Source organism: Atractosteus spatula, chromosome 5, assembly GCF_055471065.1.
Source record: "Atractosteus spatula isolate fAtrSpa1 chromosome 5, fAtrSpa1.hap1, whole genome shotgun sequence".
Lineage (NCBI taxonomy): Eukaryota > Metazoa > Chordata > Actinopteri > Semionotiformes > Lepisosteidae > Atractosteus > Atractosteus spatula.
The window spans coordinates 34,791,234-34,818,557 of NC_142710.1; the positions used below are offsets into that span (position 1 = coordinate 34,791,234).

The window sequence follows — 27,324 nt, forward strand, 5'->3', positions numbered from 1 at the left end:
TTGAAAGTGGTTAGGGTAAAATGTTCTCTGGTCTGTGAAGATGGATTAAATGGAATGGACCAGTATTTCTGTTTTTATCATCAGGCTTTGAGTGATATCTGAGGCACCAGGGTTCATAGGAAACTCTTTTTTTCAAAAGGAAACAAGCTTGTGTCGACAACTGTAATTTCCTTCTGTGAATGTGAACAGACTGATGCAAAACTTTCTGTTTCCTTAGAGAAGCAAAAATGAGAAAATGTCCAGAAAGAAATAACTAGTAATAACTTCAGTCTTAAGAAACATAGCCATATAGATGTTTGCTTTTGCATTGGCAGTGTGATTTTGTGACAAAATTGTGATTATCTGGGTTTCAGTCCCATCACAATAGTGAATTATTGGGTTCAGTCACAAATTGCACTGGTTTGAAAGTGTGTCCTCTAAACTACTAAATAATCACTCAATTCTCTTTTATTTAACACAATACGCTGTATTATTCTTGCTTTTAAAACACGGTTTATGTGGCCAAATGTATGTACATGTTCAAAACAAAGTGCATTTCATTAATTTTAAAGAGCTGAACGAATGCAAGCTATTGTCTTATCACCCACCATCTGTTTTCCTCTGTCTTGTATCTATCTGAGGCTCTTGTGCTTCTTCCTCTCCCTGCTTTCCTTGAAGGCACCCCCTTTTCCTCTAGACACCCTGCCAAGATCTACTCCGTGTCATCCTTAAAGATACACGCAAACAAACGTCAACAAACAGCGCAGGCCAGCTGGTGAAGCAGTTTCTTGAGAAGCAGAGTATCATGACATGCAGCACTTTTAAAAAAAGACACAGGAAGGAAAGGCAGCTTCAAGTGCCTTACTGATTCTGGATGCCTCTTGGACAGAGATCATTAAGTAATGAAATTTAGCGTTGTCTTCATCCTATGTGCTGCCTAAGTTCCACTTGTGGCCAAGACTGAAATTAACGACTCTGCTTTTGGGTACACAGCATTACCATACTCCCACTACAGTTATGCAAATTCTAAAATTGATTAATTTAGTTGGTTCATTCCAATTAATTTATGCATATCATGTTTCTTATTAATATTAATCTGAATGTATTTGCCATTTTTCTTTTCTTGCTGTTAGAGTGCAGGTGACAGCAGACTCAAATTTTAATGTCCTAGAACCTCCATCGATAAAATGAGGCAGTTTTCTACAGCCCTCATGCTTTTAAAATATATGCCCATGAGATTATACAGTACCTAAGTGCGGCATGATCTTCAATCAGTTCTTTTTTTAATAGGACTGCAGAACAAATGGAAATTTCAAACAGAACAAAAGGCAACTGCTGTTCAGGTCAATAATGTGATTAAGGAAGAGCAGGTAGTGTTCTAACTAGAAAAGGATTTTAAAACTGCTCCTTCCATTTTCGGATGCTTTGGGGTGTTGAATGCTTTTAGAGGGTTGTAAGGCACAAGTCAAATATCATGTCTACCTTATTCCATTGACATTTTGACTTTCGCTCATCTTTTGTCTTTGCTTTTCAAATTGGCATGTGTCTGACTCTTCCAAAAAAAAACCAAACTACAGGCTTTAAGTCTAGAAGGTGGGCCACTTCAATTGCCTGCATTTTTTTAAAGACAGTATCCTGGCATACATGAAGAAAATTGTCTTACGAAGGGAAAAATGACCAACACACTCTGAATTCTTCAACCACTTCAGTAAAAGAAAATTGTGCAATTATGGCAGAGCAGTCTTGCTTTAAATAATGCTGCCAGCTTCTCAGAGAACCAATATAAACTGATTATTTTAGTTGATGCAGCCGATACTGTGTGTTAGCCCTTTTTAGAAAAGTACTGGGAAGTAGAAACTCTCAAATCTTTATGTTGGCTCCCTATTAGGCACACAATAAAAACATTTTAATGTTTGTTCTTTCATTGTTTTTTTGCTGCTAAGTAACACAAAAAAAGTGTTACTTAGGGCTTCTGGAGTGTGCGAAGTTAAAGATCTAAAATCATCTTGCTAAAGAAAACACTCATTCTGATCACATCACATCCTTAAACACATTTTTCTTTCCCCTCTGTGCCTGCTGGCTGTAGGCCTCGGGAAATGGGAGATGAAGTGCACGTTCAGATTGCCACGCTGTGTAAACAGATTTCTTTCCTGCGATTAGAATGCTACATGTGGCACATGCAGAACCTCTTTATTTTTAACTTTTGTCCTTTTTTTTCTTTCCTCTGTTTCTCTAGTTAGGCTTGTGTATTTTTTCTGCTCCTTATTATTTTGATGGTAGTCCTTTTGTGTTGCAAATACCATAGCAACTGAATATCTACTACTAAAGATGGCATCTAAACAACATACTGTAGTAGTTCAGGTGGGTAGCTTCGTGAAACAACATGTTAACCTAAGACATAAAAGTTTTAGCCCCACTGCAAGTAAAACAGCGCATCATACACAATACTCTTGAGAAGAGAAACAGCTCCTGTAGTTAAGCTTGGTTTATTTGCACATCTCAGATTATCTGAGAAGAATGGATTTAAAGATACAGTATTTCAAGTTAATTTCATTTAGCCCTTGGCTGTACAGATCCTGTTTCCAAGTAGCTAGTTGGAAACTGAGGCTGTATAAATGGGTACTTTCTCTCATGTTTACCCACAAATTTCTCAAAGCTTTTTTTTGCTTCATTTTACTCCACAGGCCCTGGTGCGCCTCCCTCCCCAGATCTCTCAGAGTGAAGATGTACTGCGCTTCTTTGAGACCAGACCTGAAGATCTGAACCCCCTAAAAGAGTGAGTGTTCCTCATGCTACACTAGCTGAGGTGGAACTGTCATGAACTCAACCTGTTTCTGAGCAGACAAACAGAATGAAGAATCCAATAACCTAGGGTTTTGACTATCTTCACCAACCATGCATGTGATATACACTTTAAGATAAGATAAGATCACTTTTTTTTCATATACAATTTCTTGTATTAGGAATTTGTCTTTTCGCATACCCCAACTTGCTCTCCATGAGATACCCAGACAGGGAGAGAAGCCTGGGGTTAGAGCGCAGGGTCAGCCATTTATACGGCACCCCTGGAGCAATTGGGTTTAAGAGCCTTGCTCCGGTGCCCAGTGGAGTAGGATTCCTCTGCTGGCCGCGGGATTCAAACCAGCAACGCAGATCCTTAGTCACAAAGCCACCGCACCACCCTGCACATCTACAAAGAAACATTTATGTGTTGCACACAATTGATGGAAAAAAACATTAGTTTCAGGACATTTAGGATGTCCCTTGCTGAGAAAGAAATGTAAACATGGTACAGTAGACTTTTCCTGTTTGAAGATCAGTTCTTGTTCCTGGTCTGCGCACATCATTTGACCATAACATCAACTCGCTCAACTGCTCAGCAGATGGTGATGTCTTCAGCAGTGTGATTGTTGGTATTGAAATGTTAGGCACCTGGAAATGCTGTGGTAGTTATTTTATTGCTTCCTGTACAGTATGTTGCACAAAGTAATCAGCTAAACCTTTGTTGCTTTCTTGAATGTGCTGTTGGTGACATTTTTTTACAGGTAAAGCTGCAAACTGCTCCTGCACGTAAATGTTATCTGAAATGCCTAACATCCCTATCCTACGTTATTTTTTGTACTCTGTACTTCAACCTAATCTAAACACTTGATGTAATTATACTGTGACTATTATTCATAACAAATATCTAGTGAAGAATATCTTAGAGCTAGCTAAAAAACATAAATATGTTTATCTGCACCAATAATGGAATGACATTAATAATAATAATAATAATAATAATAATTATTATAATTGCTTATACTTATATAGCACTTTTCTGGACACTCCACTCAAAGCGCTTTACAGGTCATGGGGACTCCCCTCCACCACCACCAATGTGCAGCCCCACCTGGATGATTAACATTCCATAGAAAAAAGATGGGGAAGAAATAAGTAAAACAATGTTCTCTTAATGGAGAATACTACCGCCAAACAAGATCAACTATCGTTGAGACTTTGAAAAGTGACTTTTAATTGGGTAAATAATCTTCAAAAGTCACCTTAGTCATGCTGATGAAATATTACTCTGTGCTACTGGGAAGTTCAGTAAGAATGTCTAACATCTAACACACAATATATTTAGTTTGTGTTATTGTTTCTAGTTGTTTATTGTTTTGCTGCGTATGAGGCCAGTTGAATTTGTACTTACCAATGTTCTTTCAAAAGCAAAAATGCTATTGTTTGTTTAAGTTTCATGTGGAGAAATGTGTTAATCAAATCTTTGAACTGATGAGGCAAGAATGTACAGTATATTGATTTCATTAGATATTTATTGATGTTTGGTTTGGAGAGTACTTTCCAAATTATTTCAGCTGGACAGCATGTAGCACAAACATTGTTTTTATTTAATTCTTAACAAATAAGAAAATGTGAAGTGTTATAAACACTTATACACTGATAAATTATAACACTTTGTTATGCACCTTTTAATGATTAGGTTTACATGCTACTTGTGTATTAATAGGTGTGTTATTTCTTTTTCCTGTAGTCATTGATCAGTATGTCTTAACCAAACAAATGATTCTCCGTGCAGTGCACTCAGCTGACATTTGGCTACTTGTGACAGTTTCTAAAGAACAATTTCTAGCATGAAAAATGAGGAATGTAGGAGTGAGTGAAAGGTCTTTACTCCTAGTTAATTGCATTTTAGCATCTTCCTTCTCATGTGAGGTGAAAGAGTTTGCATTTATTTGCATCAAAGATTATTTTAGTAATTTATTCAAATAATTCATTTTCTTCAGTTTGTACAATCAGAAATATCTGGCCTTGCTTGACTTTGCATGTTTAAAGCAGACCAGAGACCTCCAGGCATAGCTAATGTAATGTATTAGCCACACTATCTTTATGAACAATAAATCAAATTAAACACGTACTGTATAACTTACACTTACATCAGCTGCTGGCTTTGATAAATTGCACCAGACGGCATGGCTGAACTGCTCCTCAGAGTTAAAATCACGTGCAAGCCATTCCTGCATTAGTAATGCTTATAAACCTCTCAAAAAGTAATATTTCTGGAAGAGTTAACATCTCAGTCACTTTCTCTTTTGTCCTGTGTGTAGACTCAGATGTTTTTGCATATTGTTCTAATATGTATGAGACAGGCTGAAAAAAAACACTTAAACCCAATTAATTAAGACTTGAATTAACTTCACAACGTGTGGAGCCAGAGTGTAAATCTTCGTAAATACATATGTTCTTTTTTTCATTTTTTGTGTGTGGATTTCTTAACTACAGAATACGATTGAAGATTGTTTTCAAATATTGAAATTTTTGTTATTTTGTTATTTTTGAGTCATCATGAAAAGAATGATTTTGCCAGATCCCCTAAGGCCTTGTTTGATCATCTTTGATTCCAGCTGCTATCAAAAAAGTAACACATTGGCATGGAATTGGACATTTTCATCTTGGGCCTGATGTAATTTTTTAGGGTCTCTTCCCAACTTTGCATTTGAAGATAAAAGGACTTGAGAATAGAAACAAAACAGTCAGAAAAAAACGAGAAAGCCTGGGAAAAGTGACCTTTCTCACACTGCATGTTTCCTTTGTGCTTGAGAGAGTAAATGGAGTTGCTTTCTCTCTTCTTCAGGCCTAACGCTGGAGGAGAGGAAAGAAGATAATTCTATTTTGGTATTAAGGAGTAAGATATTTATTGTACAAATAAACAAACAGTTGGGGCCAAAAATTCGTTTTGAGCATTCATTTTAGTTTCATTGGTCTACCAGGAGCTGCCAAATGGTTCATATCTGCAAAACAAATCCAATCACTGCATATTCCAGGTCTTTCAGCCTGTTGAAAATGTATGAAAGTGACTGTCAAATAAATAAAAATTGACATAGTTGCATCCAAATATTAGTCACAACAAAATATTAATGTAAAAAAGACACAATTTTACTAATTTTTAAGTTTGTTTTTTTAGTTAAAACAGAACAGGCAACATTTCCAATTAATAAGCACAGAAAGAAACACAGAAAGAAAGATGGATAACAGTAAGGAAGACATTGTAAAGCATGCAAAAATGACTAAATAAAGTTGCAGAGCAGGCAGAAGAGCTAAACTACTTCTTCCAACATTTTTATGAAACCCGAACCACAATATTGAAGAGTGACACAAAGCGTCATCTTTTTCTCCCTGTTGGATATATGTGCTTGATCATTTTACAGGTCACAGTCAAAATAAACATTGGGGGCACAGATTAAGAGGAGATACGATGGGGTTTTAGATGCATAGCTGTCATCAGCTTAGATAAGACAGCTTGATCTTGGTGATATGCAGGAGAGAACACCTACTGAAATAGAGACGGGGATGTCAGCACTCGTTTTCTCAATAGCATCTGCGGGGCTGTAGTGGCTGCAGGACTGCGATTATCATGTCCATTGACATGACTGCTGTTCATTTACCCAACCGCTGCTGAAATCGATAGGGGTAAAACAACGCATGGAAGGCTGGGCTTCCAGTAGCTGTGCTGTATTCATCTTGATGGATGACTATTATGACCTCACTGTGACCCAATGTAAGCCATTCAAAATAGGACCGCTAGCTTGGGTACCTGGCCATATAGTATAATGTCAGTGATGGATCAGACACAGCACAGTGGAGTGTTTGTGGTACTGTATTGTAAAACCCAAGGATCCTATTTATTTCATTTCTTATTAAAAAGAATTAATTCTAAGACTGTCATCATCATGTATCAATTTTAATTCATTTGTAGAAAATATACTTAACAACCAAGACAAATGTGGTTTATTTCAAAAGTCATTGGAGGTCCTGTACTTGGTGGATGTTTATTTAAATGTATATATGAAATAATTATAGCATCTTGCTTTCAGCCTTTCATGAAGTTAGAATTCTTGCCAGTGTTAAGTAGTAAAAGGAGCTCTGCATTACTGTTCGCTGGCATATAGCAGAGTGAATGTGGTTCACATCAATTGAAATCAAAACCTTTTCACACAATCCTGCCACCTCCAGGCACTGTTTCCATTATGTTACTATGAGAAGGTATTGTTGATCAGGCAAGGCTCAGATAGCTGCTCTTACAAGTTTATTTCTCTGATGATAAAGTGTTGATTGTCGCCTATTGCTAAGCATTTTTTCCTTCAAACTTTTTATAGTTGGAAATGTTACTTGACTTTCCATTCCTTTAACATTTTTGTTTCCGCAATATTCAAGATTTTTCTTTGCAAAACACAAGTGTAAAAAAGAAGGCAGGGTAAATTTAATTTGCAAAACAAATACTTGTAATTCCATGTTCTTTTCAGGAGAACACCATTTAAAAGAAGACGTCCATTCTTATTTGTAAGCAGTGGGCAAAGTATGGTCATTGTTTTTTACAGGAAATGCTCAGAGAACAATCCCATAATTAAATCAGTTACCTTCTAATCTTTTGACTCTTCTCTGGAAAGTTGGGCACTAAGAGGAGAACAAGCAGGCTGAACTGTATGATTAGTGAATGAAGAAACTAGTGTAAAGTTGGAAGTTCTATGGTTTCCACGTTTGTAAAATGGCCAGCTTAAAAGACTGACTTTCACTCTGAATTTCATTACTTATACTGATCAATTTATTCCAAGGGAGCAAAAAATGATTTGCAGCAGAACTCAGAAAAAAGAATCCCACCCACTCTGATGGACTATAACTTTAATTTGGTAATACTGGAAGGTGAAAGTGAGCATTTAAGCCAAGTGTGTTTTCTGGTGTGTTGAGAACAGTGCTGTCTCTGTGTTCAGATCTATCCACTTCATCAGTTACAGTATCAGGAGGAGGATCGAGGAATGGCTTGGGGCTTTAGAAGTATCTCCAGACAAAGATAGCCTTTCAGGCCTCTGAAAATTAGGATTTTTCCAGACGCAAACTGTATTGCTTTCAAAGGCATAGATTAAAATGTAAGAGTTGGGAGTTATCTGGTAGAAACACATCATATTTAAGGGAGAGCTTCATACTGAGTGCTGCATTGCCTGAAAAAAAAGCAGACGAGTTCTGCTTCTTGGAGAAGTGTGTAGAGGTGGGTGGTACAAAAAAATGAAATGAGAATTGGGCAACATATTGTTACAGTGCCATGTGATAGCACTAACGCATGTTTCAGTTTACTAAGGAAGATCTGACAGTCACAATTGTAGTATTTAAGCAAAATGTAAGAAAGAAAGAAGCCTCTATTCATTCTCTTAAAGTGTGATGGTGGCCAGCTTCTATGATATGCCTGTAAAGTCTGTGCTAGAAGACAAGAAAATCCTTTATATGGAAACATAAAACCCCATTGAATAAAAGTTTAAATTGATGTACTCCAAAAGAAAGCCTGAAGAACATATATAATACATTGAAGGAAAAATCCAATTTCAGTTTAAAATGGATCAGTATATGTGATTATATTAATAGTGTTAAAAATTGTTGTTGTTGCTCTCATTAAGTAATTTGTCCTTCTCTGCAGCTTGTCTGTGCTTTATATTGGAATGTTACTACAGGTGTGCACAACATAATCAGTTTATTACACAGAGAAAAAGGTGGATATATGCTTCAACATCAAATTGTATTGCTTATTCTTCCTTTTTGTGCAGCAAATGTTGCAAATATAACTCAGCCTTTTTATGTTAGCTAAACACTCCACATTTCCTTATTCTACCCACATTAAACAGAAAGGAAAAAAGTCAGTGTTTTCAACCTGAGCCAGGAAAATCAAGTGTAATAAATGACATCACAGAAGGCATTTTCCAGCTTCATATAAAACCAGCTGCAGATGTTTTAATGGCATTTTATTACCAAAACAATCAAATGAGTGTAAATAGTCTTTATTCATAATGTAACCAGTAATGATGCAATTCAGAGACATTGCCAAGGACTGTGACCCTACCATATAGAGACCGCATTTCTTCTCAACTTATAAGTTCTTCCTCCTATTTTCAATTCAAGCCATCTTGAATTTATCAGTATCATATCAACATGTCAGATGTCAGAAACGTGTTTTCATTGCACCTCTGGAATGGCACAGCTTTGTCAGTAATTGGGCTAGAGTGAAAAGATGTTCTGTACTAGTAACCTGCTAATTAATTTGATTTGCAGGCTAATTTTCATCAGTTATTACTCAAACACAGATGGCTTACAAATAACAACATAGGTGGTCTCTGTGTACATTTACTTGAGCACAACACATTTTGAAGCTGTGAGACCCATTAGGAATTTATGAGCACTAGAACAGTGTTTTTAGCTTTCATACCAGTACAGACTTAAATGCATACAACCAAAATGCTCTTTGCACTGAACTCTTGCTTTCCATTATTTTGCTTCTGGTATAATTTGCGAGCACTTAAACGTCTCCATTTGGTGTTGGGGGTGCAATAACAAATTTTAGAATAGAATTGTTAAAATGTTTCTTTCTTACCCAGTTTGATCTTGGCAAATGATATTCGTTCTTCTACTCCCCAGCTGGGGAAAATGAAGAAACTTGTGCGTGCACAGATTCAGAACCAGTGTGCAAGGTTGGTAATCTCTTTCGCTGTGCAGTTGGGAACAGAAGAAAAATGAAGTTTAAGATGAATTATGGACAGACGCCCAATGAATAGCAAATGGTAGTGCTTGGCGATAACACTTTCACTGCAGTGTTTAGATACACTCTGAATTCATCTGAGAGACACCCTTCCAAGAGCCTTCAAAACTGATTTTATCCAGCTGAGACACCTTTTTTTTAAATCTCATGGCTATGTTAGCATATTTGTGTATGACCTTGTTTCTGCTTTCTCATCAGCTGAAGGCTGATATCAGCCTCTGGGATTGAGGAGCTGGGAGGAGTTTTGAAAATCAAGCAAATGATGATGGCTGTCTTGGCTTGATTCATTTACGAGATTAATTTAACGGGGGTGGAGTACCTCTCTCACAAGCTGATGTCATTTGTGCTTCGAGCATTTTTCAAACGTGTAAAAGAAGTCAGGTTCTAGCCAGAGATGACACCGGTGTGCTGGATGACACAAGTGTTAAAAGAATATTTTGAAACTGGCTCCTTGATTTAATAAAGGATTAAAATCGGTCCCTTTACTTCAGTAATATTTCAATCATGCACGAAGAATTCTTACCTTTCAGCTTGCTTGCACATTAGTTTTTAACACAATAAATTAAGTAACTTAATTTAAGTAAAAGCTGCAATGACCTGAGTAATTTTTTGCATCAGATTTGCAAGTAAAATGGAGCAGATAAACCACATGTTGTTGCATGAAATTTGGACTTGGCTATAACTTTTTTTATGCCATTCATGCCCTGATTACATCTTCTGGCAGATATATTAGTAAGCAAGTGCTGATGTACAGAGTCCAGCTGGTGGAAAAGGCTGCTCTGGGAATATTCAGGTTCCCTTTGGATTACTCAATCTTTTCAGTTCACAGACAGGCTGTGGAAGAACACCAGTTTTCTGACTGATACTACTATACTAAAGTGCAGGTTTCATTTTCAAATGCTAAAAAGGGGCTTGCTTTTGGATAGAATGAGCTTGGCCATTTACCACAAGCTTGGCCTGGCAAAAACATGGCATTTATGGCAAGACTTGAAAGTTCCTACAAAGGAGATAGGTTAGAACTTTCAGCCCTCATATAAAGTTAAGGTGATAAAAGAAAAATAAAACAGGAAGCATTTAATTTGGACTGAGGCTGGCAGATTTTACAGGCTGCCTTTAAGTTTTGTGGTCCAGGGGGACTGCTGTGAATGATAATAATGAGTTTCAATGCAGGTCACAAACTGACTGTGGTGTGTGTCGTAAAATGGGTATGAGCATGCTAAAGCCTTCCAGTCACCTCTCCTGCCTGTCTGATGGCAAGGAAGTGGAGTGTTGAGCTCCAGTAGGTGGGCCAGCCTGCTCAACCCCTTTCCTCAGGATTTCAATAGATCTCTTCACCTTGGTGAAAACATCCATTCCAGCAGGCTCAGCACCAACTGAAGCCAAGAAATGCCAATAAAAGAGTAATTGCCACATAAACAGGAAAGCAAACAACAGAAACTTCAATCGTTGAATCAATGAACAAGCAGGCTATTGTGAAACGTGTCTGAAACATGAGAGCTGCAGAGGCACTGGATTTAGAAAAACTGAGGAGTTAGAAGTTGACGCCTTGATGTTGGATAAGGGCAACGACACTGGCATGAACCTAAAATTTGTACTATTCACTGCACCACAGTCAAGAATTTTTACATTTTGAGCTACTTAATGTGGAGTATGCATTCAAATTTATCGTTCAGTCACAAAACATCTGTCATTTAACACAGCAGTTTCTTTTTTGGGTGAATTCATTTTATTGTGCTTTTACCTCAGTCTTAAAATGTTTTTTTTTTATCTGGAGGGGATTTTTCATTTTTACTCATGCAAGGACCAGGCAGACATGGCATTTTTTAAATGCTAATTTGACTTTTTTACACCTTATGTAAGCCGAGTCCAGTGGGGGAACCTTTTTTGAGTGGGAGCAGAAATTTGCAGGCCTGTGCGTGGTGGTTTCCCTCTCTTAACCCTGAAAGTCATCTCCCAGTGTGCCGTTCTCTCCTCACTCCGGACGAAAGGAGTGTCCAAGCCATAACAAAGTGAAGGCTAGCCCGCTTCCCTTGGCAGTCACCGCTGATCAAAAGCAAGTATGTGACTTCAGTGTGCTGAACTGCAGAGGAAGCAATCAGGGCAGGATCAGCTGTCTCTCCTTGCAAAAAGCACTGAATTCCCCAGAGGAGAGGCAAACCACTGTGAGGATCGGGGGGGGGGGGAAAGTGAGCGATCAAGGCAGTGGTGCAGGTGTGTTTTCAGACACGCTGACCTCATTTGCGTTGCCCGTTTGTTTAGTGGGTATTGCATGTGTGTGTTGCTTTATGCTTATATTTTTCTCATGTAAAATAAATAATCAAAATATTGTGGTTTATAATGGTCTACTAAGCAGTAGTATACTGTAAATACAGCGTTCCTCCATTTTCTAACCCCTTCATCCAATTCAGGGTAGTGGGGAGCCGGGAACCTCTTCAGGCAAGCAAAAGCAGCAAGGCAGGGTACACCCTGGACTCGTCACCAGTCCTTCACAGAGCACACACTCACGCCAGGGCCTGTTTCCCCAGAAGCCAGTTAGACTCCTAGCATGTCTATGGGCTGTGGCAGGAAACCCACGAGAGCACAGTGAGAGCAAATCCCACACAGCCCCAGTGCTATGAAACTGCAAAGCGCACCACTCCACCACCATGCTCCATAAATATACGAATTAAATACTAACGTTAATTAAATAGATTGAGCCATCCTTCTTGTTTTTACTACACCCCCATCTAGGGAAATTCCTGCAGCAGCCCATTTGTTTATAACAAACTGATTCAGAGTGGATATTTGTTTTACTAATTAAATTCTGTTCTCTGCAGTTTTTTTTTGTATTACTTTAGACAGGACACTTTTTAGAGGCGATTCAAAAAAGTATGAAGGAATGACACCTAATGAAATGCACTTAATGTTTGAAATTAATATATTTTTGCATTTAAAAGAGTTTCTCATAGAATTCAGTATCCATAGCATAAGCAAATCCAAGCCAGTGTGGCTTAAGAAAGGTATTGGTGCCTACCTCTGATGTAGGCTCTGATGTATACTGTCTACATATATATGAAATAAGGATAAAATATATGAAAATGTGTTTTTAATGGAAGCAAATGCACACCTACAAAGCATCAGTAAAACTTTGACTGCTTGACAGTATACCATATGGTTGTGGATGCTGAGGCCTGTGTGCTGAATTACAACCAGGCCCGTATATAAATAGTCCTGGGGGAACTGATGCTGCTGCTTTCATAAAATGAACCATAACAAGCCTCTGAACAGCATTCCAACTCTCAGCTGGCTGCTTCCAAATTACTTTAACATGGTGGCCAGAAATTCAACTTAACTCCAACTTTGCAGCGTAGGTTTTCTTTGCAGGTTTTCCCCTTTTTGCTGCACATAAATATAAGGATATCTTTCATTCTCTGACTTACAGTTGCGTGTAAATCAGGTTGAAATGTAAACTCTTTGCTATTTTATGTTTTACTGAACAGAAATTACAACTGAAGTTAACTGAGAAATTGGTTATTCCTTGATTGTAGAAACTGTAGTTACAATTTTTAAATGTAAGAAACCGTTTTAACCACTTGGTTTTTTGTCAGCTATTAAACAGTTAAAATGTTGTGATAAAGACATGGCCAACAGAAAAAAAAATCTTTTCGACCGTCTCAGTTCCTTTAATGATGCTGTATACTGAAAGAAGATTAATTGATGAAGCCATTTTAACAAAACTCCCAGAAGATTCTTGACTTCTTTGAACCTCTAAAACATGTCTGGCACAGTTTTACTGCACAAACCATAGATATTCAGACACTGGGGCCTTTTTAAGTGGGTGGATTGAAAACAATGTTTGTGGTTATGGGATTGCCTCTGAAGCTGTAATTAACTCTTTAAAAGCAGCATTGAGAGGTCTGCTGATGAAAGGAGACCATCTAATTGTGTGACACAGCATCAAGAAAATCAGTCAAGTTTTGTCATTTGTGTTGAACTTGTTTGATAAAATGTGATCATTTTGTGTACATTTCCATCAATTAATTACTCTATACATATTTAATGAAAAAGTGCTCATTCACGCTAGAGACCAATAGCAGCTAATTTTCAATTACAAATAATAGCTTACACTTGTACTGCGTTTTGTTTTCATTAACATACATTATTCTAGGGGCAGCCAAAAAAGGCTGATAGATGAAAACATGAAATGAATGCCTTTGTGATCAGACCTCTGTTCTGCCTGTAGTGGGAAATCTAACACGGATGCCAGTGTTTTGAATTAAGGCTGTGAGTCTCAATAGCTGTGACCCATAGAGGGGGTGAGGCTGGGACTTCTGCTGAACTGGCTAAGTGCCAGTGGACTGAGGGCAGAGGAATTGGCAAAAGCATGAACATTAAAGCGCAGTGCTGAAAGTGCCTTTTTTTCCCATTTACACTCACCTGAATTGGTTCCAGGTTGCAGTTTGAAAAATGATCACTAGTTTATCCAGCATATGGTCTATGAGAAATGTGTGTTGTAGATCAAAGTTGATATGATCTGAAGAAACAAGTCTCTGTAATTTGGGGACAAAATGTGGAGAAAGAAGAAATATACAGTATAAAAAAATAACAGGTGGAAAATTGTCCACAATGAACTGGTTTATAGTCACTGCTTTTTTAAGTCCTGAATTGTTTTATTCCATCAGTTGATTGCTCTTTTAGAGTTTTTCAGAATAAACTGCAGAACTAATGGTTTTGTCCCATTAAATCTCCTGTATGTGAAGTTTGTTAAATGCATAAACCTCTACCCTGCCAGCAAGCTATCAGAAGGAAGAAGCAATTTTAAACTGAGCTTGTAACTTAAAAATGACCTAGACATGTTGTCTTTAAAATCTCTTGACTTCACTTGAACTATTCATAACTCATTTCTTTACAGGTTATGTTAAATATGGTTTTCTTCCAAGAGTCAAGACAAGAATCCTCTTCTTTCTTGTCTAAGTGAAGTAGGATGATGAGGTCCTGTGAAAAGCTTGCTGTTTCAGTCTGGCTTGTAGTCTAAGATACCAGAGTTGCAGATGCCATCAGTCCTTGGATACAGAGTCTTTCCGGATGTGTCTGTTGATAAACTCTGAACCTTCTTTGGGCCTTTGTAGCCATGTGGCAATTCCAGTATATAGTGATTTTCTATAGATAGTTCTGAGCGCTTATGAGAAAAGTTCAAGTTAGATATAAGATGAAAATAGAAAAAAGAAAGTTCATTACGTTCATAGTTTTCATAAGGGAACACTAACTTTACTAATGTTTTTTTTACATTTTTTTGGGGGGGCTAAACATACACAATTTGTTGAATTGTGATTGAAACCCATATGGGTTAACCTGGCTGCTTAGTTTATTTGTAAATGTCACTTTAAAACAAAAGCAGTTACAAGCTTGTCCCTTCACTTTCTCTTCAAAAATGCTATAAAAAGAAATGTAATGGTGTATTTTGGAAAATATCTTGCATTTTTCAAGTTGTTTCTTTTATGGAATCATTGGGAACACATGGGTTTTGCAGTGTAATGCAAATCCTTGCAAGAATGCAGGAGCATATTGCTCAAAACCTTTGTTCAATAGAGTAGTTAATTCACTCAAAAAACATATGTGAGAATATGCACACATTATGAATTACTCTTCACTTCTACCAATTACTGCTTCTCCTTCACCTTTGTTGTTAATTTTGCATGTACTGTATTAAGAAAAAGGCAAGAGTTATGTGCCTCACAGCTCAAAGCTTGCAGGCTTTATATGTTGCAGCCTGTCACTTTAATGTATCAGTTAGCTGCTAACTACCAAACGGGCTAGATGGGTTTGCTCTTGTTTGTAACTTTTTAATGTTAATATTGTCCTATTCTTTAGGTTGCGAAGGAATATTTAAAAGAAGCTGCAAGTGAAATTGTTTGCATTTAGCGACACCTCCTGGCAGATTTGTGTATTGTACCTCAAAGCTATTATTAATGTCTCACTCTTATCCAAAATTACTTTTTGTACCCATATATTCAAGTGTAGTACATTGGTCAAGCAACAGATTCCTACTGATGCCCCAGTAACAAGAGTAAATCCCCAATTACTACTCAATACAGCTGTCCTAGTGCCCACTCACCATTCTGCAGCTTTCTCATGTCATTGTTTCAATAGCACTCTCCCTCAGGTGATTCAGTTCTGTACAGACTCTTTCACTGTCAATTAAAATCCACTGATTATTATTACGTTTTATTTATAGGCACTTTTCAACAGATTTAAAAGCGCGGCTTGCTAGAGTGAATACAATTTGCCTGTCCAGTGCATTTTAAAAGTCCCAGTTTTCAAGATCTATTTTTGGCTTCTGCAGGTTTTCATCAACTTTAGTCTACCAACCTTATTCTTCCTTTCTCTACCTTATTCTCTACATTTCTTTTCTTTTTATTTCTATTGAAGGATGACAGCATGAATTTGATTGTATGTTTTGGGCAGTCTATAAAATTGCAAGGCTATTTTTTACTCTCTTTTTAGCAATTGTGTAGCACCAAGACATATGTAAAGCACAATACAACCATACTCAACTCAAAATGCCCAGTGGATCAGATTCACTGATTTAATTAGATCTGCAAAAATATGGTAAACACATTAAATCATTTACATTTAGCTGGGTTTGGATTTGCACCATAGAGACATTGAATGATAAAGATCACAAAACCAAAAAATGAGTTTTTCTTTTATGAATGATGATAACTGATTGGTAGCATGAATTTCCCATAGTGTTGATTTTTTTCAGTCCACTATTGCTACTAACCAACTCCACACAGGCCTGAGAGGCTTGACAGCCTGAGAGACTGAGCAGCCAAACGATTGCCTTCCTGCTGCGCACAGAGCACTTGCTTGTCTAAAAGCGTCCACTAGGGGGAGCCAGTCCTTTCCTACTGGAATCCAGTTATACCGGATGTACAAAAGGGGCAGCACTGCAGTAGACTGGAGGACAATGCTCCTGTGTTAATAACTGCATGAAGAGAGGGCTCTCATATGGAGATTAGAGTTAAGATAAATGTGTCCAGTGTCTGGAATTTTTTCTATATATATATACACACACACATACATTCTGGCCCAGCACTTTTCCTGTGAATCATAGATTTCCAGTGGAGTGAATTCCATGAATTCCCAATGAATTCAGACTGCTTTTCTTTTTTGTTAGCATCAGCATTTGGCCATTTAGTTACTATGTTGATTACAACCACATTTTTAATTGGTTGCAGCTTTTGTTCTATTTATTTGCTAAAACTTTACTATTTTATTTTTTTGGGTCTATCTGCATCGTTATTATGTTCCGTTTTTCATATATTTTTGTTCTGTTTTTTCGTTTAATTATGCTTAAAAATTTTAACATTTTGTTAACTGACAGATGTTCTGTGCATATTTGCTGCTGATGGAGTCCTTTGCTTCTTAGCTTTCTTTAGTTTGAGGCTTGTTGATGGCTTAATTATACTTTCCACATTAGCTCACTCTCCCTGTCTGATTATAAGAAAGTCCCAATGAGAGGAGGCCATCCTTTAAGGCGAGACTCATCACAAGAATATTCTCTTTGTAATAAATTAAATTCCTTATCAGAGTAATAAGATAAAGAGAACATATTAGTTTGGAATAAGGGTGATGATGGTACTATTTTTTCCCACAGAATCTTGCACTGAAAATCAACAATCATTTCACCCCGATCTTTTGCAAAAAAGGAAATGCAGAGCATAAATGGTCTGTTCTATGCCCCAGTTTGGAGGCACAGAGCCTTTTGTGCATGCAAGTGCAGGCCTTTCTTCTGCATTATGGAATTTCCCCAAACACTTTGTTCTAGTGGAACACTGGGTATCCATACTTAAAAGTGTTTTATGTGATGGTGCGTTGTGTAGATCAGTAAGCTTTTGTAAGCTTTTCTTTTCAGTCTGAAATGGCTCCAGTCATGCACAACTTGTACATGTTTAGTTCTTGGATCACACCGAGAGGCCTGTGATGTGGTTTTCTTGTCCATTACAGAATATAGGAAACTTTAGACCTCAGTTCTGCACATACTTTTAGCACGACTATGCCAAAAAGCATTCACACTCTTATTTGAATGTTGATTCAGACGTGTCATTGTTATACCAGTTTGCTTTTTTAAAGAAAAATAAATTGACACCATCTGAAACTTGCTGAAATATCTCACTTTGATGACTAATTGCATTAGCAGTGCATTTTTAACAATTTTAATGAACTCCTGAGCTATATTATTCTTTCCTTCTTGCACTTCATGGAAACTGAACTCTGAAAGGAAAAATAGTCTTCTGTGCTATATTGTGTCTATCATATTTTACATGTCCTTTCTGAGTGCCAATTGCTAACATATTGATCATTAGTATTAGAAGAGGGAACACCTGAAGAAGGCTCCACAGCCGAAACGTTGCGTTCCCTTTTCAGCATGGAATAAACCCATTACCTGTTCCTTTGCAGGCTACGCATGCTGACGCAGCTACCCTCTTGAACTAATTAATATTAGATGTTGACCAAAGGTACTATTTTTTTTTCAAAAGTTGTTTTTCACCATTTAGGCTTGCATTCAAATATCATGTTGGTACAGTGTCAGAAGATCCATGCATCCCATATCAGTAGCTGCTTCCTCCTGTGAAGAATTCATCCCTGTCTGACTCTAATCCATCAAACAGGGCACAAGGCAGAATTACAAGTTGCACAAGATAGCTGTTCATCAAATACACATAGGCACACAAGAGCAATGTAGAAATGGCAATTCATCTCGCCAGATATTCTTTGGAAAGGCTACAGAAGCTGGATCACCAAGGAAAAAGCACAGAAATATGAGTTGAGGTCAGTTTCACTCACTTCCTCGGCCCCAACTTGGAATCAAACCTGGAGCCCTCCTGAGTGTCATACCACCATGCCACCTGTCACAAGGTGACCCAGGAAAATGCAAGTTGCCCTGCAGAACTCTACATTGGTGACTGTTTTGCTGGCCTTTTTTTCCTTTCCTCTTTTCACATTCCAACCTGAAAGGGTTGCAATTAGCACTGATGTATAGGTAGGTAAGGTAGTTTATAGGGGAATCCTCTCAAACAGGGAATGGTGTTGCATGATGACGGACAGAAAGTGGCTGTGCGCTAGACCAAAACTGCTTTAAATCTTAGCACTAAATCTTAAACAACTGGCAGCAGACACAAAAATCTTACTGTGTGCTCTGACTAGACTAATGTGAACCTTGGCAGCTTCTTGCAAAGGCTCTTATCTGCTTGCAAATAAGGGTGTCATTGGCTTCCTTAGTACCCAGTATCTCAGATAATGAAGGCATGTCATAGGCCAAGAAGAGGAGGAGTAGATTGAGCTGGTGGGGAGCAGTTAAGTGCAGACTGGCTTTGTGAGGAATTAATCAGCTTGTGGTCTGCAGCTGTGATGGTGGGCCTGGAGACGGCTCTTAATAACCATCAGCAGGGACTCTGGGAATCCAGATTAGCTTTAAGCCACCATGCCCACATCCTTTAAACCACCTAAAATATCAATGGGGGCTTCATCTGAGTTTTCAAAGTACCCTTGTGTTCAGTGTTTTGGCATAATGATCTCCATCCAAGTTTCTTGCTTTTAAACAGCATTTCAGAATAATATTAATGCGCATTAATAACTGAAAGGGATCCTTCTAATGAAAAAAATGATTGTAGTTCAGTCATTTCAGAGGCAGTTTGAGCAAATATTGGATGTTTTCCATTGTTTGTCATATTATATCTGAATTACCATGGTTTGATGACTGTTAAGTACTGTTTAACCAACTTTGTTTCTTTAAAATAAGATACGTTTTACAGGTTTAATATGTGACCTAGTATTTTATCAGGCTGCATTTCTTTGACCTGTAATGTTTTGGGGTTTTTGGTTGGATGAAGGTAGTTTTATGTCAAGGATCTTGATTTAAATAGCTTATATTTAAATAGCTTATTCCCTCAATTAAAGTGTTCTGATGAAATAGGAAGCACAGAAACTTGATGTCCAATAAATAGATCAAAGTTGCCACTCTCGTTTTCCAGGATCTGATGGTAGTTGAGCTTTAGACCTCCCTGTGAGGTGTAGTGTAAATTGAGCCTGTTTGTCAATCAGCAGTTCATGCCTGTTTTCCTACCAGCTCTCTCCTGGGACGGCTGTCGCTCAACAAATTGAAGGGGGTCATTCAGACGATGTCCAATTTTTGCCAGCTGGACTGGAAGAGTCCCTCTCTTAGATTGTTTTTTGTGGGTTTTTATGTCTGAATAATAGTATGAGAAGATTGCTTTTATCAGCAAATTCAATTCAACTTAGAACTGCTACTTTTAAGAAGTGTTGTCAACAGTTTCCATTCTGAGAAATTTTCAAATTGGAGTAAAAGTCTTTTTAGTCTAGTAGGCTGGAGAGAATCTGAGACCCAAATACCACAATAACCAAATTCTCTATCCTGGTGTTCTTACACCACAGTGATAGTAGATTGTATCTTCACACCTGAAGGTTCACTGATGTTGAGCTTAGATTGTTAATGGATATTTTCCTTGAGTAGGTATGAACAGCATCCTCTTTTTTATACCACAATATTATGCTGAGGTTTGGATTCTTCATTTGGTGTTTTTTCAAGCACTCTTCCAGATTCTAGACAAATGTCCCAAAAACACGGTGGTAAGTTTTTTAATGAAGGAGATAAAGTAACCAATTATTTTGGCATGTTTCATTATGATTAAAGGTGCTGCACAAATAAAGATGGTAATGTATTAATACACAGTCCATATGTATAGTTCTGAAGAAATGACTCTTGTATCTGAGACTAAAAAGCAAAAGCGACAAAATAACATTGGATAATCTAATTTCCGTCCATTTTGAAATAATTAAATGAATCACTGGAATCAAATTAACTTCTGATTGATCAAATTAACTTGGCATTAGCTAAAGTAGCTTTAAAATGGCAAAAATGTACTGTGCCATTTCTTTTCCTTTAATCGCTGTGGCCTTCAGATGGTTAACAGAGCAATTCTACCTATGAAAGCACATCCTCTTAAATATTTTACAGTATATGGCTTATCCCCCTTTCCTCCCTCTCCTTCACACCACATATCTTTCTTTACGAGACATAGGATGAGTGCTGACTGCCAAAACTTTGCACATTATTCTCAGGGGTGCAGTATTATTTCAGCTCAGAGACATGGGTCATTTGCAAGAAGGGGTGGACACATCAGTTGTGTTTCTTTTTTTTCCCCTTTATAATGTCTTTCAGATGCTTCCCAACCATTGTCAGTAAATAGCCAGCAATAACAACACATATCTCACTTGTTGCTCTCAAGTTTAATTGGTTAAAGCTGAGTTAGGCTGAAGTTAATTTAGTTGAAATTAATGTACATATTCTGCTCAATATTCACTTTCCCCCCCATACAAAGTGTTTTTCTCTCAATAAAGGATTAATCCCACAGTAGTTTTTGGAAATTCATTTTCAGAGCATTTTTATAATTGCTTAGCTAAGCAAAATGTTATAGGTCTGACTTCATTCTTTTTTCTACATATTTTAAAAGAAATACTTATGATTAAAATATTCCCATTTATTTATTTTCTTTTCATCCTGACTTTTAATGGTGATGCTCAGCCAGAGGTTTTTATTTTCTGCTCAGCTGGAGATAGTCATCTGGCGTTATGGCATAGCAAAAGTAACCGGTTACAATTTATTGTCATTTCTTTTGATTTCAGCAGTATTAGAGAATGCACACATCCACACATTCAAAGCTCCACCAGCACAGTTAAAATATGGAAACAATACTTAGCTTTGTTTGCAAAATAACGAGTTAACATTGCAAAGTGGGAAATGACCTTTCATAGTTTGCCTGGTTTTGTTTGTGCTACATAGAAGCCAGATAGATTCCATGCTAAAATGTCATTTTATTTTTGTTGCCATATACAGTAAGCAGCTTCTGCTCTTCCCTTTAGCTATAACAAAACCACGAGATGTTGAAGACATGGGAGAAAATGTAAATGTCTTTTGGGGGAGTTCATAAAAATGAGCTTTCTTTATGTTGTTTTCTTAAATATATTCTACAATGGGTTTCAAAATAGCCAAAGATGGAGGATTATAGTTCACTTCAGCACTAAAGAGGCCTAAGGAGATCATAACTGCTCTATTTATATCTTGTGGCATAGTGCAGTGTATTTAGCATTCTTTACTGCAGTGTTTACTTGTTTATTCCTGTGCTGCAGAATTTGGTTCATCTGGCAGATGTTTTGTTTTCTGACCTCAAAAACAATGAAAGTGCAGTGGGTAACCTCTCAGAGATTTTTCGGTGTCTCTAGCTTCTACAGTGTAGATAGATATACCGGCCTTTTACTGCTCAGTATAAAGCAAGGAGAGATTCATTTTTCTTTTGATGAAATGTTTTAATGTTTTTTTGGAGTTTTCTCAAAAAAGAAACCTTATTTAATTGTTTCCATTTCTATTATTGATAGTGTGTTTTAAAGAAGGGTATTTTGAAACTAAAATGCTTGACAATGCTTGTAATATCTTAGTTCATTTAGGGTAAGTGTGATAGAAGCTAAAAAAAACTTGAGTTTTTTTAGATCATTATTATGATCTAAAAATTAGATTATTATTTTTTAAAATTCTCTAGTCGTGAGACTGTCTCAAAGCATTCAGATAAATAAAGAACCAATTGATAAAGAAAAGCAGTAGCATTAAAATTCAAAATGCGGGGCTAAAGACTGATCTGTCTGAGAAGCAGTTTTGTGCAGCAGTCTTGACAATGTCTGGAGAAGAGTGTGAGTGCACAGTACTTTATTTTACCCTAATAGTATGTGTGATGTATCTCACAAAAAAGCCCCCTGTTTCAGCACTAGCTGGTGTTCCCTCACTAGCAGATCAGCCCAGTTGTAAACCCTGGGGTGATGGCACAGGACTGATTCTCTCCCTGTTTCCTTCTCACAATGGAGCTCATTCTCGCGTCTCCAGAATGATCTCACAGACGCATGCAGAAAGAGCATCATTCATCTTCAAGGGCCCCACAATAACTGAGATTGAGCAAAAGACAAGGGAGAGTGAAAAAGAGGTGAAGCTTAACATGAAAGGGCCATTTGTATCCACAGCTTAGAATGAGATGCCTGGACATATTCCGCCATTGTCTTGCAGTGTCTACACCATGTGCTATTCTTGAAATCCTGGAGTGGAGGGGTTTGAGTTTAGGTGTGAGAGAGAGAGCACGCTTCATCTGTAAACTGATCAGATGACCCCAGTGGATGTCAGACAGAATTGTCAGCTTTGTTTATGCTGAGGGAGAAGTATAGTTCTCAGGACTGGGAGCAAATAAATTCTTTTACAGCTGCTGTCTCTTGGGCTTGGACATTTATCCCTGTGATATTTGTAGACAAACACAAGACAAAGTTATGAAGGTAGCAAACACATTTCAAGTCTGTCATTGTAGATACTAGCCGGGAAAATTATATTTACGCTCTATGTCCAAAAAACATGTTAGGAAGAGTTTTCAATTTGGGGGTAAGTTAGGTACTGTAACTGTGATCTGCAAATAAATATATAAACACTCCTATGTTTCACAAGAAAATTTGACAATAGAATTTACTGTTGAGTGGTAAAATGTCTCTTGTTGTGACCAGTATAGCTATATACCATCTTCTGAGTTTTTGACTTTCACTGTTGTCTTCTTTTGACAAGAGGCAATAGAATAGATGTCAGTGGTCGTAAAGTAGTGGCTGTTGTATTTATTTATCTGATGTATATGATGCAAAATCAGGTTGTCATGCTCATGACTTTCAGCTCATACAATTTTCTTGTATCAATATATGTACGTGAAAGCTGTAGTTACAGAAAATATGAATATAGGCAGCTTCCAACATGAATAGCTGACTCATAGTAGTTGATGCTTCCATTTGAAAGCTTTAAAAAAAGTAAAAAAAAAACACAAGGTAATAAGAGTTGCACAGTATAATGCTGCAATTAATAATTTGGAGGTGATCATTTTATTTTGTTTAAACAGATCTTAAGATATTCTTCTGTGTGATTTGTGTGTTAGAAACAGAAGGTGCCTTTCCTTGCTGCATGTCGCTGGTACTGCTATAACCTAGTTAGAGATTATGTAACATTTTTCTTTCTGAAATGTTTGTCCTCCTCCACATGGGATTCCAGCACCCAGAACACAGCTATTTGGGTGCCCGTCATTCTGCTGCACATCGCAGGGGTTTGCCTTTGCAGCAGTTGCAGGGGTTTCTATAAATAGAGCCTGCAGACTGGAGCTGTGCCTCTCTGCTTTGCTACCTCCCTTTCGCTGCTGACTGCATCAGATCAGCCACCTACCTACCTAGCAGCAAGTGCACCACCTGCCAGCCCCATGCTCTCCGTGGCTAACGGGTTAATCCAATAACGATCCATTAAGTGTGGGGAGTTTACGGATTCCCTCTTCTAGCTAGGGGAGGCTCGTTCTTTTTGAGTGAGTGAGAGGGAGCCGGTGGAAGTGGTGGTGTGTTGTCACATGATGTGGTGGTGTCTGGTGCTACAGCAGCAGCTGGCCTACCCATCTCTCTCTCTCTTTCTCTCTCCCCCGATCTCCTGGTCTCTCTGTCTCACAGCAGTGCCTCTCTCTCTCTCCTGCTGCCTGGGTCCGTGTCTTCATGAGGGATAGGGACGATAGGATCCCAGCGTGGGTGCACACCCTCCTCATCCTGCCCTCTGTCTTCCACTAACCATGTCCTTCTGTTGTTGTTTCTTTTTCAGAGACTATGGCACCTCGAAACGGAAATCAGGTAAGAAAACTGGATTTCATAACATTTGAGCTACTGTTTGCTGGCAGCCTTAAAGTCCTGTAACCTGTTGCATGTGGATGGGTGTTTGTTTGTCTCCCTCTTCCTGTGGATGCACTTGCTTCTTGTTTTATCTTCATTTTGGATTTCTTGGCATTACATTATTTCAGAAACTATACCGCCCTAAAAGGAATATTCTTTGGCACTCTGCTTCACCACAAGCTGCTGTACTGTGATGTCCCACATTATTGGCTTTGGAATTCAAATATCAGGGGAGCAATCAGAGTCCTGTTTTATAGTCTCTAGATCAGACATGCAGTCACAGTTCTGAAGGACCGAAAGTCCTCCATTATCTGTCAGCATTAATATATTCTTGACCGAAGTATTGTTCAGTTTCTCCACAATGCCTGCTTGAGGAATGTTTTAAAAGGTATGCCAAAGCCATAGAAGCAGCAGTTACAAAGCACTCTGCAGTGCTTTGTCATGAACAAAACTTTAAGAGAGGAAGGGGTTAAACAGAAAGGAGGGCGTGAAAGAACTGCACCTGCTTTGCTCAGCTATGCAGTGTTGATCCACTGGGTCAAAACAGGGATGGGTGGAGAAATAATATTGACAACTGCTGTGGGTGTAGGGTTTGGGTGTGTGCTTGTATGCACTGTACAGTATGTGAGTGTGTGTGTGTGGGGGGGTGTCATCTGTTCAGTCTTACCAATCGTTAGGCGCAAGGCAATATTAATAGGTTTTTCCATTGTATGCAGAAGGTTGCATGAAAGGAGTGGAAAGTTCTAGCAATTAGCTAGATGGATTTTGAAAAGGAATTGTCAGAGGAAGTGGACTAATGTCAGTTCTGCTTTTAGTCCATTAAACTGCAAGAGTTCAAATAATTACAGACTTAAAATACTAGTTCAGTTGTATTCTGCATTCTGTAGTTGTATATTTACCTTGTCTTTTGTCTGTCTTTAATGTCTAGAGGGGTAAATTGTATGTACAGTTTCCTGCTAATACTTTTATTTAGTAGTCTGTTTAAAAGTGACAATAATGTAATACAAAGGATCAGCTTATTTTTAGAAATTATATGTATATAAATATGATTTATTGACAATGATAGTGTAATGAAGGCCATTTGTCAAGAACTACTGGGATAAAAAGGCCATTGTCAGTATTCTACAGCCATGTACAGATACAAGCTGCAAACTTCACATTCTGTGATGAATAGAATGTTGAAAGTGATTCAGTCTCATAATTTCTTTTTTTGAAAAAAACACATTCTTCCTTCTGTTCACTGCAATAGAACTGTGATATGGTACTTTTGGACCTAAACCAATTTGTAATCATAATTCTCTTCCCAGTTGAGCACTGTTCCTTATTGCAAATACATTTTTCTGGTCTGTGTTTTCACGAGTTTATGATGCTGATCTTTATATAGTAAAGATGAAAGTGCAGGAAGGAATAGGCGTCGGCTAACTGCTTAATAAATCAGAATCTACGAGGATATTCGATTCAATAATAGTTATCACAGCTGATATACAATGAGTGACTATTGCTGTGATAAAGTATTTTACCTTCCACTGACTCATTAATGTCTATGAGTAGTTGTGATTTTTCAATCCAGTACTAGGTTATGTTTAATCACCTACAGGTTTAATTTTTCTGAATGATTCAGTTTGCCTCCCAAAGATAAAATGCGTTAATCATGGTTGAGTTCGAAAAAATTTAAGGAAATTAAAACAAAATAAATGAAAAAAATGAAATAAAATGTATTTAGTTTTTGCTGCATTTTAAAACAAGGTTTTGAAATTAAACCTAATGTTTGTAGTATCATAAAAATACTCTTTAATTAGATAATAGGGATATTTCTGTCATACAAATGCCTCAAGCATTTGTAATATAAAATGCCTAATGGCTACTGAAATTATTTAGCACTTATTAAGATCAGTCTGTGAGACCACTACTAATTAACATATCAGTCCTTTTTGATGACTATAATGTTTTTTGTATTCTTTGAGTCATTGCAGAGATCAATAACACTGGGAACACATTGTACTGCCACTATGCAAATGTACTGGTTTTGGCCATATATTATAAATCCTAAAATACTGAAGTTGTAAAACAAGCAATTAACAAGCACATGATAGGCCTCTGTGTTGCCCTTAAGGTTTTTTTTTTCTCTAAATGTCCACATACTGTAGATTAAGATGAAAACTTGTTGTCTCATAGTGCAGTTGGCTCTCAAACAGGTGGTGGCATTTCATCAAGCTGACATTAATTCTAATTGGAACGAACTTGGCTGGCAAAAAACAGACCAAGTTGATCCTGCAATTTCATTAAGTAACTTAAGTCCATCTGGCACTGCCATGGAGACTGTTGCTGTGACCAGCACACTGCCTGTTGTCTCTGTCTTTCTTTTGTTACACAATTGTATTGCTGTTGTTGTTTTTTTTCTGTTTTTTTTCTTTGTACTACTTATGTCCGAGAGCTAGCTAAATAGCATTTCGTTATACCATATACCATGTATATGAGTATAATGACAATAAACTTGAACTTGAACTTCCAGATTATTCCCTGTCCCCAGACTGTCTACTGTTGTATACCACTGGAGCACCTCTGTTTTACAGGTCATGTTAATATGTCTTCAGAAATATGATCTGAAAGAGGCATATGCAGCTTCATATATGTATACTGTATATGTACAGATTCAAAACCTATTCATTAATTTACTTCCCACCACCAACTAATTTAATAATTTACAGCACAAAAAGTCCAGTTCCTCTGAAATCACTGCACACTGCATTTAAAACCAATGACAGGGAAACAGGGAAGTGTTGTACAGTATATCTGTGGGATATTGTGCTATAGCTTCGACTTAGGATAACAATAATTATATGTTCAGGTGGCTAGCTGTGTCAGCATGCGTAGGCTGCAAAGGAACAAGTAATACTGTAGGTTTATTCCATGCTGAAAAGAAGGCTCCACAGCCGAAACATTGTGTTTTCTTTCTTTTCTTTTCAGCATGGAATAAACTTATTACTTGT

The 27,324-nt window shown here is 37.6% G+C and overlaps 1 protein-coding gene across 6 annotated transcripts in view; it reads left to right on the forward strand.

Annotated features, from left to right (window-relative positions):
- The window catches only part of sh3pxd2aa (SH3 and PX domains 2Aa), a 142,321-nt gene that overhangs the window by 52,082 nt on the left and 62,915 nt on the right, over nt 1-27,324 (forward strand). For 5 of the 6 annotated variants that reach the window (XM_088917581.1, XM_088917583.1, XM_088917582.1 and 2 more), the window contains 2 exons: nt 2,664-2,755; nt 24,267-24,295. In XM_088917581.1, coding sequence (XP_088773707.1) covers nt 2,664-2,755; nt 24,267-24,295 — 121 coding nt within the window. Of the gene's footprint in view, nt 1-2,209; nt 2,341-2,663; nt 2,756-24,266; nt 24,296-27,324 lie in introns of those variants that run through there. The other variant, XM_088917586.1, reaches the window with a different exon arrangement.